General features: G+C 41.1%; 1 protein-coding gene across 5 annotated transcripts in view; it reads left to right on the plus strand.

The window, feature by feature from the left end:
• The window catches only part of ELAPOR2 (endosome-lysosome associated apoptosis and autophagy regulator family member 2), a 215511-nt gene that overhangs the window by 141445 nt on the left and 59628 nt on the right, over positions 1–14438 (plus strand). For all 5 annotated transcript variants that reach the window (XM_055590066.1, XM_055590062.1, XM_055590063.1 and 2 more), the window contains 3 exons: positions 1490–1595; positions 9487–9639; positions 10255–10343. In XM_055590066.1, coding sequence (XP_055446041.1) covers positions 1490–1595; positions 9487–9639; positions 10255–10343 — 348 coding nt within the window. The remainder of the gene's footprint in view (positions 1–1489; positions 1596–9486; positions 9640–10254; positions 10344–14438) is intronic.

The following is a 14438-nucleotide window of genomic DNA, read 5'->3' on the forward strand; positions in this document are numbered from 1 at the left end:
GTGATTAATATAATGCATCCTTTCAGAGTAATTTTTTGATCTGTATGCCTGGAAGTGATATTAGTACCAATTAAGATCCATTCACCTAAGCTTTCAGTCCTCTGGGCTTTGAAGGTACAAGTAACCCTTGGCAGCAAATATGCTTTCTTCACTTATAAAGACTTAATACAAAGGAAGAGTATTTAACGTACTGCTTTTCTGACTCTCTGGCAGGGTGAGGTAGTCAGATATGTTTTAATTTTATATTGCTTGAATTCGCCCAGCCAGACTCCATAGAAGAATAAGGGTGGCAAATGAGAAAGCAAAACACCCTTCAGTTCAGTTCAGTCGCTCAGTCGTGTCTGACTTTTTGCAATCCCATGAACCGCAGCACGCCAGGCCTCCCTGTCCATCACCAACTCCCGGAGTCCACCCAGACTCATGTCCATTGAGTCGGTGATGCCATCCAACCATCTCATCCTCTGTCATCCCCTTCTTCTCCTGCCCTCAATCTTTCCCAGCATCAGAGTCTTTTCCAATGAGTCAGCTCTTCGCATCAGATGGCCAAAGTATTAGAGTTTCAGCTTCAACATCAGTCCTTCCAATGAACACCCAGGACTGATCTCCTTTAGGATGGACTGGTTGGATCTCCTTGCAGTCCAAGGGACTCTCAAGAGTCTTCTCCAACACCACAATTCAAAAGCATCAATGCTTTGGCAATCAGCTTTCTTTATAGTCCAACTCTCACATCCATACATGACCTCTGGAAAAACCATAGCCTTGACTAGATGGACCTTTGTTGACAAAGTAATGTGTCTGCTTTTTAATATGCTGGCTAGGTTGGTCATAACTTTCCTTCCAAGGAGTAAGCATCTTTTAATTTCATTAGTTTACTTGACTGAATCAGCATGAAATTGATAGGAAAAGTAATTTGATAAAAATGTTCTGGTGGCAAAGGAAGCAAATATTAGACATTGTATCATTTACATTCTGGAGCCATAGAGTCAAATCAGACTATTCTATAAGAACAGTCCTATTTTTCTTTTGTTGCTGTTGCAGTGTTGTTTGTTAAGGAATTTTAAAAGGAAGCAAACTCATTCTATTACCTTTTTGTTTTCAGAGCCCAGAGATTTACTTACGAATAGTGACAGCAATCAGTATGTAATTGGGCTAAGTGCCTCTCACAATCTAAATTGAGTCTTTTAAATATAAACCAAGTCTTCATGCACATGATTTGAAATTCATTTTATCTTCTTCCACGCTTGAAGAATTTTCTGTTCCTCCCTCTTTACTGTATTTTTGGGGTTGGCAAACTTTTTTTTTTCTTTTACAAAATGTGAATTTAAGGAAAGCTTAAGTCTCAGTAAGTAGTTGATTTAAATTTGTGGGTTCCAGATAATCGTGTTTCATTACAATGTGTTGAAAAGTGTATAGGGGATTAACTTTGATATAGGTATGGTTGGAAGTAGCATGGTTCATCTGACCTGAGTGTCTTGTGTTTTCTTTACAGGTAATGTTGAAATCAGGCACAAACATACTGTACTGGAGAACTACAGGCATCCTTATGGGTTCCAAGGCAGTCAAGCCAGTGTTGGTAAAAAATATCACGATTGAAGGTATTTCACATCTGTCTCTTTTAGTAGTCGCCTATCCCATTTAAAATATTGACTACATTGTTGGTTTCGCTGGTTCAAGGGGATATGGGACAAAAATTAGCAGGTTAGGCATCATATTGGCCTAGAGACCCTGGTTTTATTTCTGGCAAGTTGGCTGTTTGTTTTTCCTATCCCTAAACTGAATTATTTAATCTGTAATTAGAAGTAATTAGAAGTAATTAGAAATGTAGAAAGTAAAAATAATGACAATTGTAGGTGTCTTGAAATAAAAGAAAACAATCTTTATTAATAACCTACTCTTCATTCAAGAAGACTTCATTGTGCTGGCATAGTACTTATACAGGTCATGACTGTATCCATAAAAATAAGTGAAATAAATATCTTGGCCTGTCTCCTACACCTTTTGCCTCTCTTAACCAACTGCATTTTCTGACTCCTGAGAGTGGACAGTATGCTCTGGCATGGTTCATTATCAGAGCTACTTTTACTTAAAGCAGTGATTTCTCTTCTATTTAACTTTGATTTACATTTTACTATGGTATAAGTGTGCTTCTTCCTGTGAAGCTAACTCATTAGTTATAGGGACATCTGCTGGTGATACCTGGACTTACAAACCTGAAGAAAAGTCAGCTTTTCCCTGGGTCTTGTGGGTCTTGTCTGTATGTAACTAGTGAGCAGTGGAGGAAAAGGGAACTGGTAGACACAGAGAGAAGAGAATGGTACAGAATTGGAAGGAATCAGAATTTACTCCATTTCTGATTAATGAAGTTGTTTTGATAGCTGAGCTTATACACTGATTCAGTTCAGGTCAGTCACTCAGTCATGTTGGACTTTTTGCGGCCCTGTGGACTACAGCACACCAGGCTACAGTGTCCATACCAACTTGGAGCTTACTCAACATGTCCATTGAGTTGGTGATGACATCCAACCATCTCATCCTCTATCAACCCTTTCTCCTCCCACCTTCAATCTCTCTCAGCACCAGGGTCTTTTCCAGTGAGTCAGTTCATCCATCAGGTGGCTAAAGTACTGGAGCTTCAGCTTCAGCATGGGTCCTTCCAATGAATATTCAGGACTGATATCCTTGAGGATTGACTGCTTTGATCTCCTTGCAGTCCAGTGGACTCTCAAGAGTCTTCTCCAACACCACAGTTCAAAAGCATCAATTCTTCAGTGCTCAGCAGTCTTTATAGTCCAACTCTCACATCCATACATGATTACTGGAAAAAACATAGCATTGACTAGATGGACCTTTGTTGGCAAAGTAATGTCTCTGCTTTTTAATATGCCATCTAGGTTGGTCAGAACTTTTCTTCCAAGGAGCAAGCGCCTTTTAATTTTATGGCTGCAGTCACCAACAGAGTGATTTTGGTGCCGAAGAAAATAAAGTCTGTCACTGTTTCCATCGTTTCCCCATCTATTTGCCATGAAGTAATGGGACGGATGCCATGATCTTCGTTTTCTGAATGTTGAATTTTAAGCCCACTTTTTCACTCTCCTCCTTCATCAAGAAGCTCTTTAGTTCTTCTTTGCTTTCTGCCATAAGGGTGGTGTCATCTGCATATCTGAGGTTACTGATATTTCTCCCAGCAATCTTGATTCCAGCTTGTGCCTCTTCCAGCCCAGCATTTCTCATGATGTACTCTGCATATAAGTTAAATGAGCAGGATGACAATATACAGCCTTGACGTATTCCTTTTCCTATTTGGAACCAGTCTGTTGCTTCATGTTCGGTTCTATTGCTTCTTGACCTGCATACAAATTTCTCAGGAGGCAGGTCAGGTAGTCTGGTATTTGTAGTGATCCACACAGTCAAAGGCTTTGGCATAGTCTATAAAGCAGAAATAGATGTTTTTCTGGAACTCTGTTGCTTTTTCCATGATCCAATGGATGTTGGCAATTTGATCTCTGGCTCCTCTGCTTTTTCTAAATCCAGCTTAAACATCTGGAAGTTCACGGTTCACATACTGTTGAGGCCTGGCATGGAGGATTTAGAGCATTACTTTGCTTGTGTGTGAGTGCAATTGTGTGGTAGTTTAAGTATTCTTTGACGTTGCCTTTCTTTGGGATTGGAATGAAAACTGACCTTTTCCAGTCCTGTGTCCATTGCTGAGTTTTCCAAATTTGCTGGCATATTGGGTGCAGCACTTTCACAGCATCATCTTTTAGGATTTGAAATAGCTGAACTGGAATTCCATCACCTCCACAGCCAGCCTTCTTGATAGTGATGCTTCCTAAGGCCCATTTGACTTTGCATTTCAGGATGTCTGGCTCTAGGTGAGTGATCACACCATCATGACTATCTGGATCATGAAGATCTTATTTGTATAGTTCTTCTGTGTATTCTTGACACTTCTTCTTAATATCTTCTGCTTCTGTTGGGTCCATACCATTTCTGTCCTTTATTGTGCTCATGTTTGCATGATATGTTCCTGTAATGTCTCTAATTTTCTTGAAGAGCTCTCTAGTCTTTTCCATTTTATTGTTTTCCTCTATTTCTTTGCCTTGATCACTGAGGAAGGCTCTCTTATCTCTCTTTGCTATTCTTTGGAACTCTGCATTCAAATGGGTATATCTTTCCTTTTCTCCTTTGCCTTTTGGTTCTCTTCTTTTCTCAGCTATTTGTGAGGCCTCCTCAGACAACCATTTTGGCTTTTTGCTTTTCTTTTTCTTGGGGATGGTCTTGATCACTGCCTCCTAAACAATGTCACAAACCTCTGTCCATAATTCTTTTGGCATTCTGTCAGGTCTAATCCATTGATCTATTTGTCACTTCCACTGTATAATCATAAGAGATTTGATTTAGGTCATACCTGAATGGTCTGGTGGCTTTCCCTACTTTCTTCAATTTAAGTCTGAATTTGGCAATAAGAAGTTCATGATCTGAGCCATAGTCAGCTCCTGGTCTTGTTTTGCTGACTGTATAGAGCTACTCCTACAAGACTTTCTAGAACTAACACCCCAAAGAGATGTCCTTTTCGTTATAGGGGACTGGAATGCAAAAGTAGGAAGTCAAGAAATACTTGGAGTATCTGACAAATTTAGCCTTGGAGTACAGAATAAAGCAGGGCAAAGTCTAGTAGAGTTTGCCAAGAGAATACACTGGTCACAGAAAACACCCTCTTCAAATAACACAAGAGAAGACTCTACACATGGACAGCACCAGATGGCCAACACCGAAATCAGATTGATTATATTCTTTGCAGCCAAAGATGTAGAAGTTTATACAGTCAGCAAAAACAAGACTGGGAGCTGACTGTGGCTCAGATCATGAACTCCTTAATGCCAAATTCAGACTTAAATTGAAGAAAGTAGGGAAAACCACTAGACCATTTAGGATGACCTAAATCAAATCCCTTATGAGAAGTGAGAAATGGATTCAAGGGATTAGATTTGATAGAGTGCCTGAAGAACTATGGACAGAGGTTTGTGACATTGTACAGGAGGCAGTGATCAAGACCATCCCCAAGAAAAAGGAATGCAAAAAAGCAAAGTGGTTGTCTGAGGAGGCCTTACAAATATCTGTGTAAGAACAGAAGTGACAGGCAAAGAAGAAAAGGAAAGATATACCCATCTGAATGCAGAGTTCCAAAGAATAGCAAAGAGAGATAAGAAAACCTTCCTCAGTGATCAATGCAAATAGAATGGGAAAGACTAGCGATCTCTTCAAGAAAATTAGAGATACCAAGGGAACATTTCATGGAAAGTTGGGCTCAATAAAGGACAGAAATGGTATGGACCTAACAGAAGCAGAAGATACTAAGAAGAGGCGGCAAGAATACACAGAAGAACTATACAAAAAAGATCTTCATAACCCAGATAACCACAGTGGTGTGATCCCTCACCTAGAGCCAGACATCCTGAAATTCGAAGTCAAATGGGCCTTAGGAAGCATCACTACAAACAAAGCTAGTGGAGGTGATGGAACTCCAGTTGAGCTATTTAAAATTCTAAAATATGATGCTGTGAAAGTACTGCACTCAATATGCCAGCAAATTTGGAAAACTCAGCAGTGGCCACAGGACTGGACAAGGTCAGTTTTAATTCCAATCCCAGAGAAAGGCAATGCCAAAGAATGCTCAAACCAGCACACAATTGCACTCATCTCACACGCTAGTAAAGTATTGCTCAAAATCCTCCAAGCCAGGCTTCCACAGTACGTGAACTATGAACCTCCAGATGTTTAAGCTGGATTTAGAAAAAGCAGAAGAACCAGAGATCAAATTGCCAACTTTTGTTGGATCATTGAAAAAGTGAGCGAGTTCCAGAAAATCATCTACATCTGCTTTCTTGACTATGCCAAAGCCTTTGACTATGTAAATCACAACAAACTGGAAAATTCTTCAAGAGACGGGAATACTAGACCACCTGACCTGCCTCCTGAGAAATCTGTATGCAGGTCAAGAAGCTACAGTTAGAACTGTACATGGAACAACATACTGTTTCCAAATCTGGAAAGGAGTATGTCAAGGCTGTATATTGTCACCCTGCTTATTTAACTTACATGCAGAGTATATCATGAGAAATGCTGTGCTGAATGAAGCAGAAGCTGGAATCAAGATTGCTGGGAGAAATACCAATAACCTCAGATATGCAGATGACACCACCCTTATGGCAGAAAGTGCAGAAGAACTGAAAGCCTCTTGATGAAAATGAAAGAAGAGAGTAAAAAAGTTGGCTTAAAACTCAACATTCAGAACACGAAGATCATGGCATCTGGTCCCATTACTTCATGCAAACAGATGGGGAAACAATGGAAAAAGTGACAGACTTTATTTTCTTAGACTCCAAAATCACTGCAGCCATGAAATTAAAAGACACTTGCTCCTTGGAAGAAAAGTTATATCCAATGTAGACATCATATTAAAAAGCAGAGACATTACTTTGCCAACAAATGTCCATCTAGTCAAAGCTGTGGTTTTTCCAGTGGTCATGTATGGATATGAGAGTTGGACTATAAAGAATTGATGCTTTTGAGCTGTGGTGTTGGAGAAGACTCTTGAGAATCCCTTGGACTGCAAGGAGATCAAAGCAGTCAATCGTAAAGAAAATCAGTCATGAATATTCATTGGAAGGACTGATGCTGAAGCTGAAGTTTCAGTACTTTGGCCACCTGATGCGAAGAACTGACTCATTGGTAAAGACCCTGTTGCTGAGAATGACTGAAGGCGGTAGGAGAACAGTTGACAGAGGATGAGATGGTTGAAAGGCATTACTGACTCTGTGGACATGAATATGAGTAAGCGCCGAGTTGGTGATGGGCAGGGAAGCCTGGCGTGCTGCAGTCCATGGGGTCACAAAGTGTCAGACTCGATCAGTGACTGAACTGAACTGAACTGATAGAGCTTCTCCATCTTTGAATGCAAAGAATATAGTCAGTCTGATTTTGCTATTGACCATCTGGTGATGTCCATGTGTAGAGTCTTCTCTTGTGCTATTAAAATAGGGTGTTTCTATGCCAGTGCATTCTCTTGGCAAAACCCTGTTAGCCTTTGCTCTGCTTCATTCTATTCTCCAAGGCCAAATTTGCCTGTTACTCCAGGTATCTCTTTAATTCCTAGTTTTGCATTCCAGTCCCCTATAATGAAAAAGACATCTTTTTTGGGTGTTCTAGAAGGTCTTGTAGTTTTTCATAGAACTGTTCAACTTCAGCTTCTTTAGCATTAGTGGTTGGGACATAGACTTGGATTTTTGTGATATTGAATGGTTTGCCTTGGAAACGAACAGAGATCATTCTGTCATTTTTGAGATTGCACCCAAGTACTGTATTTCACACTCTTTTGTTGACTATGAGGGCTACTCCATTTCTTCTAAGGGATTCTTGCCCACAGTAGTAGATATAATGGTCATCTGGGTTAAATTCACCCATTCCAGTCCCTTTTAGTTCACTGATTCCTAAAATGTTGATATTGTCTCTTGCCATCTTCTGTTTGACCACTTCCAATTTACTTCCATTCATGGACCTAACATTCCAGGTTCCTATGCAGTATTGTTCTTTACAGCATCGGACTTCCATCACCAGTCACATCCACAATTGGATTTTATTTTTGCTTTGACTCCATCTCTTCATTCTTTCTGGAGTTATTTCTCCACTCTTCTCCAGTAGCATATTGGGCACCTACTGACCTGGGGAATTCATCTTTCAGTGCCGTATCTTTTTGCCTTTTCATACTGTTCATGGGGCTCTCAAGGCAAGAATACTGAAGTTTTTTGCCATTCCCTTCTCCAGTGGACCACGTTTTGTTAGTACTCTCCAACATGACCCGTGAGTCTTGGGTGGCCCTACATGGCGTGGCTCATGGTTTCATTGAATTAGACAAGGCTGTGGTCCATGTGATCAGTTTGATTAGTTTTTTGTGGTTGTGGTTTTCATTCTGTGTACCCTCTGAAGGATAAGGATACAGGGCTTATGGCAGCTTACTGATGGGAGAGACTGACTGAGGTGGAAACTGGGTCTTGTTCTGATGGGTGGGGCCATGCTCAGTAAATCTTTAATCTTTAATTTTCTGTTGATGGGTGGGGCTGTGTTCTCTCCCTGTTGTTTGACCTGAGGCCAAACTATGGTGGAGGTAATGAAGATAATGGCGGCCTCCTTCAATAGGTCCCATGCATGTGCTGCTGCACTCAGTGCCCCCAACCCTGCACCAGGCCATCACTGACCCATGCCTCCGCCGGAGACTGCTGGACACTCATGGGCAAGTCTGGGTCAGTCTCTTGTGGGGTCACTGCTCCTTTCTCCTGGGTCCTGGTGTGCACAAGGTTTTGTTTGTTCACTCCAAGAGTCTGTTTTCACAGACCTGTGTAAGCTCTGGTGCTTCTATGATGGCGTTAATGGTGACCTTCTCCAAGAGGGCTTATGCCATTCCCAGGTCTGCTGCACCCAGAACCCCTGCCCCTGAAGCAGGTCACTGCTGACCCATACCACCCATACCTCTGCAGGAGACACTCAAACACAGTTCTGGCTCAGTCTCTCTGGAGTCTCTGGGTCCTGGTGCACACACGGTTTTGTTTGTGCCCTCCAAGAGTCTGTTTCCCCAGTCCTGTGTAAGTTCCTGCAGCTCTATGATGGGGTTAATGGTGACCTCCTCCAAGAAGGCTTATGTCATACCCAGGTCTGCTGCACCCAGAGCCTCTGCCTCTGTGGCAGGCCACTGCTGACTTATACCTCCACAGGAGACACTCAAACACTCAAAGGCAGATCTCAAAGGCCGGTCTGGCTCAATCTCTTAGGACTCTTCTGGTGCACACAAGGTTTTGTTTGAGCCCTCTGGGCATCTCTGGTGGGTATGGGGTTTGGTTCTAAATGTGATTTCATCCCTCTTGCTGTCTTGCTGGGGCTTCTCCTTTGCCCTTGGGAGTGGGGTATATTTTTTTGGTGGGATCCAACATTCTCCTGTCGACAGTTGCTCAGCAGTGAATTGTAATTTTGGAGTTCTCGCAGGAGAAGATGAGCGCACGTCCTTCTACTCCGCCATCTTACTATGGAATCTCATACACTGATTATATACTTCTATCAAATCTGAATCTCTTAACTGTTCACTATACTTCATTGTTCAATTCAGTATTCATCCCAGCTCTCTACAAACAGTAAATACATTTGTGATGTTGAATTAATGGTATATAAAAGACCTGGGTTGAGCTTACTATTAATATTTCTCTTTCACTTCTGGTAGCAGAAGCAAGGACATGCTGATTTGTTGCTGTTGGGCCCTCCCCCTATGCTCTGTCTCCAGTTTCCACACAGGGGTGGTACAGGGCCCTCCCTCCATGCTGTGTCTCCCATTACCACTTAGGGGTGATACAGTGTCCTCCCTTCATGCTCTTTCTTCCATTACCACACAGGGGTGGTACAGGGCCCTCCCTCCATGCTGTGTCTCCCATTACCACACAGGGGTGGCCTACACATCAGAATGCTTTCCATGCAAGCCCGGCACCTTCAGCGACAAACCAGGTTCGTTCATCTGCCAAGTGTGTCCCAGAAACACTTATTCTGAGAAGGGAGCCAAAGAATGCATCAGGTGTGATGAGGACTCGCAATTTTCAGGTAAGATGAGTCTCCTGTTTATACTCTTTGATCTTTTTTGCTAAATTTATGTTTGTGGACAGTGTACAGTCATAAGCCAGAAATCACACATGCAATGTGATGAAAACAGTGGGCCAGAAACCAAAGTCCTGAAATGAATTCATACCTAGTGGATAAAATAGGACTTCTAATTACCTCTTTCTGCAGAACTTTTCTTTTTGTCCATAATGTTTTCTGTTCCACAACCCCCAGGTAGCTGTTTTGGATATGTTTATACTTGCCTAAAAAAAATTCGTATTGTACTTTTAGATGATTCGTTGGCATGGAGATGTACTTAGAAACTTAATTTGTTCCAGATTTACAACATGCAGTGATAATGAAGGAAATCTAATGTTTTCTTAGAAAGCTATGATATGCTTCTTGTATACCTTGGAAACATTTTATTGCTCTAGGAAAAATAAAAATCCAGGGCTTCATTTGCTCTAGGCCTAACTAGTTCTACCTACATTCTTCTGGCAAGATTATTTTTACTTTTCAGTTGTCTGCTTTTTGTTTGTTTGCTTGTTTTCATGTTTGTCTTTTTCATAGAGTCACAACATAAATGACTCATTTCTGAAATGCATTCTTGTGTTGCAGAAGAAGGATCCAGCGAGTGTATGGAGCGCCCTCCCTGTACCTCAAAAGACTATTTCCAGATCCACACTCCATGTGATGAGGAAGGAAAGGTACAGGCTATATTCAGTCATCTACATCCCTCATTTATCCACCCCTTTTCCTATTTTGAACAGACTACAGTTTGTTCCTTAGACAGTTAAATGAGCAGATATATAGCACGTGTGTTTAAGTAGCACAGAGGAAATTTAAGAATTTAGACTCCTAAGCCCACCTTTCTGGCTCTGATTTTCATATCTACTGCTTATTAGGTCTTCCCTGTAGGTAGCTCAACCAGTAAAGAATCTGCATGCGATGCAGGAGACCGGGGTTTGATCCTTGGGCTGGGAAGTTCCTCTAGAGAAGCAATCCACTCCCAGTATTCTTGCCTGGGAGAGAATTCCATGGACAGAGAAGCCTGGCAGGGTGACATGGGATCCACTGTGTTGCAAAGAGTCAGACATGACAGCGACTAACACACAGTGCTTATTAGTGCTATGTTGTGTGCTCGAAGTCTCGAGAGTTTTTCATCTGTACAATGGGAATAATATCAGTACTTACTTCATAGGGCTGCCAGGAAAATACATGAGATACTCAATTTAAGATTCCCTAACACAGGGCCTGGTGCATAGTGAGTGCTCAGTCAGTTACTGCTATTGTAAACAGTTAAATTTTTTCAGGAATATTAGTATCAGGAGAGCACAGCCTTAAAATGTGTTCTGTGACTCACAGAATGAAGATAATGTTTAACTTCTCTTTAATTATTTGGTTACTCAGTAGGTTCAGTCAATAAAAGCCATGCAGCCATAGGCTGATGCATTATGGCAGATTGCTGTGTAATTGCATTTAGAAAATGCAAATTAATTACCATATAAATGGCACTTAGCCAGAGGAAGGATACAAACCTGAACTCTGCAGTTGACCTGCCATTGTCTTAATTAAGAAGTTAGCCTACCAGTCTATGTCAGTAGGAGAAACTGAGATTAAGCTGGCTGTGATGCAGCATTCTTTGTGTGTGTTTGCATCTTTGAAATAATGACGTTGATTTTTGTCCTTAGGTTCTAATCTATAATTTTTATATTTATATAATTGTTCATCTTACCCTTAGTCCTTAAGCTTTTTAAATTTACTTCCCAATACTTAAGACAAAGTATATTCTTATATTTAGAGTATAACAAGTACTTAGAATAGGTCAAAGGAAGGACAGTTTAAATTATGGACATTTTCATTTAGAAGTGCATCTATGAATTTCAATCGGAAGAGTAACATTAACAGCTTTTAAAGAGCAAGGATTTATGAAGTATGAAGTATGATGTTGAATGTACATTAATGGCTAAGTAAGAGCTATTTCTATTTAGAAAATATATGCAGAGAGCCATTGCATGCTAAGTCACTTCAGTCGTGTCTGACTCTTTGTGACCCTATGGACTGTAGCCCACCAGGCTCCTCTGTCCATGGGGGTTCTCCAGGCAAGAATACTGGAGTGGGTTTCTGTGCCTTCCTCCATTAAGGTGGGTTGAAAGTAATTTGGAATCATGTTTCTTTAGCTAAACTTTTCTTGGCTGAACTTTATTTTATATTAAGTAAGGCAAATTAAATTTATGTTTTCAGTTCTGTTCAGTCTGTCATGTCTGACTCCTTGCTACCCCATGGACTGCAGCAGGCCAGGTTTTCCTGTCTATCACCAACTCCCAGAGCTTACTCAAACTCATGTCCACTGAGTCAGTGATGCCATCCAACTGTCTCATCCTCTGTTGTCCCCTTCTCCTCCTGCCTTCAATCTTTCCCAGCATCAGGGTCTTTTCCAATGAGTTGGTTCTTTGCATCAGTTGGCCAAAGTATTGGAGTTTCAGCTTCAGCATCGTTTCAATGAATATTCAGGCCTGATTCCCTTTAGGATTGACAGTTTTGATCTCCTTGTTGTCCAAGGGACTCTCAAGAGTCTTCTTCAACACCACAGTTCAAAAGCATCAATTCTTCAGCACTCAGCTTTCTTTATAGTCCAGCTCTCACATCCATACATTATTACTGGAAAAGCCATAGCTTTGACTAGATGGACCTTTGTCGGCAAAGTGATGTCTCTGCTTTTTAATATGCTGTCTAGGTTGGTCATAGCTTTTCTTCCAAGGTGCAAGCGTCTTTTAATTTCATGGCTGCAGTCACCATCTGCAGTGATTTTGGGGCCCAAGAATATAAAGTTTGTCACTGTTTCCATTGTTTCCCCATCTATTTGCCATAAAGTGATGGGACCAGATGCCATGATCTTACTTTTCTGAATGTTGAGTTTTAAGCCAACTTTTTCACTCTCCTCTTTCACTTTCATCAAGAGGTTCTTTAGTTCTTCTTCACTTTCTGCCCATAAGGGTGGTGTCATCTGCATATCTGAGGTTACTGATATTTCTCCCAGCAATCTTGATTCCAGCTTGTGCTTTATTCAGCCTGGCATTTTGCATGATGTACTCTGCATATAAGTTAAATGAGCAGGGTAATAATACTGCCTTGACATATTCCTTTCCCGATTTGGAACCAGTCTGTTGTTCCATGTCCAGTTCTAACTGTTGCTTCTTGACCTGCATACAGATTTCTCAGGAGGCAGATCAGGTGGTCTGGTATTCCCATCTCTTTAAGAATTTTCCACAGTTTTTTGTGATCCACACAGTGAAAGGCTTTGGGGTAATCAATAAAGCTGAAGTAGATGTTTTTCTGGAAGTCTCTTGCTTTTTTGATGATCCGACAGTTGTTGGCAATTTGATCTCTGGTCCCTCTGCCTCTTCTGAATCCAGCTTGAACATCTGGAAGTTCCTAGTTCATGTACGGTTGAAGCCTGGCTTGGAGAATTTTGAACATTACTTTGCTCGCGTGTGAGATGAGTGCAATTGTGTGGTGGTTTGAACATTCTTTGGCTTTTGAATGAAAACTGATTGCAGTCCTGTGGCCACTGCTGAGTTTTCCAAATTTGCTGGCATATTGAGTGGAGCACTTTCACAGCATCATCTTTTTGGATTTCAAATAGCTCAACTGAAATTCCATCACCTCCACTAGCTTTGTTTGTAGTGATGCTTCCTAAGGCCCACTTGACTTCTCATTCCAGGTGTCTGGCTCTAGGTAAATGATCACACCATCGTGTGATCACATCACTTCACTTCACATCACATCACTTCACTTTGCATCACATCACGTCACATCACATCACTTCATTATCTGGGTCATGAAGATCTTTTTTGTATAGTTCTATGTATTCTTGCCACCTCTTCTTAATATCTTCAGCTTCTGTTAGTCCATATCATTTCTGTCCTTTATTGTGCCCATCTTTGCATGAAATTTTCCCTTAGTGTCTCTAATTTTCTTGAAGAGGTCTCTACTCTTTCCCATTTTATTGTTTTCCTCTATTTCTTTAAAATCATCACTGAGGAAGGCTTTCTTATCTCTCCATGCTATTCTTTGGTACTCTAGTCTTTAATTAAACTGTGAAGAAGGCTGAACACTGAAGAATTGATGCTGTTGAACTGTGGTGCTGGAGAAGATATTGAGAGTCCCCTGAACTGCCTGGAGATCAAACCAGTCAGTCCTAAAGGAAATCAACCCTGAATATTCATTGGAAGGACTGATGCTGAAGCTGAATCTCCAATATTTTGGCCTTGAGAAACCTATATGCAGGTCAGGAAGCAACAGTTAGAACTGGACATGGAACAAGACTGCTTCCAAATAGGAAAAGGAGTACATCAAGGCTGTATACTGTCACCCTGCTTATTTAACCTATAGGCAGAGTACATAGTGAGAAACACTGGGCTGGAAGAAACACAAGCTGGAATCAAGATTGCTGGGAGAAATATCAATAACCTCAGATATGCAGATGATACCACCTTTATGGCAGAAGCTGAAGAGGAACTAAAAAGCCTCTTGATAAAAGTGAAAGAGGAGAGTGAAAAAGTTGGCTTAAAGCTCAACATTCAGAAAACAAAGATCATGGCATCTGGTCCCATCGCTTCATGGGAAATAGATGGGGAAACAGTGGAAACAGTGTCAGACTTTATTTTTGGGGGCTCCAAAATCACTGCAGATGGTGACTGCAGCCATGAAATTAAAAGACGCTTACTCCTTGGAAGAAAAGTTATGACCAACCTAGATAGCATATTCAAAAGCAGAGACATTACTTTACCAACAAAGGT

The sequence above is a fragment of the Bubalus kerabau genome, chromosome 8, assembly GCF_029407905.1.
Source record: "Bubalus kerabau isolate K-KA32 ecotype Philippines breed swamp buffalo chromosome 8, PCC_UOA_SB_1v2, whole genome shotgun sequence".
In the NCBI taxonomy this organism is placed as follows: Eukaryota; Metazoa; Chordata; class Mammalia; order Artiodactyla; family Bovidae; genus Bubalus; species Bubalus kerabau.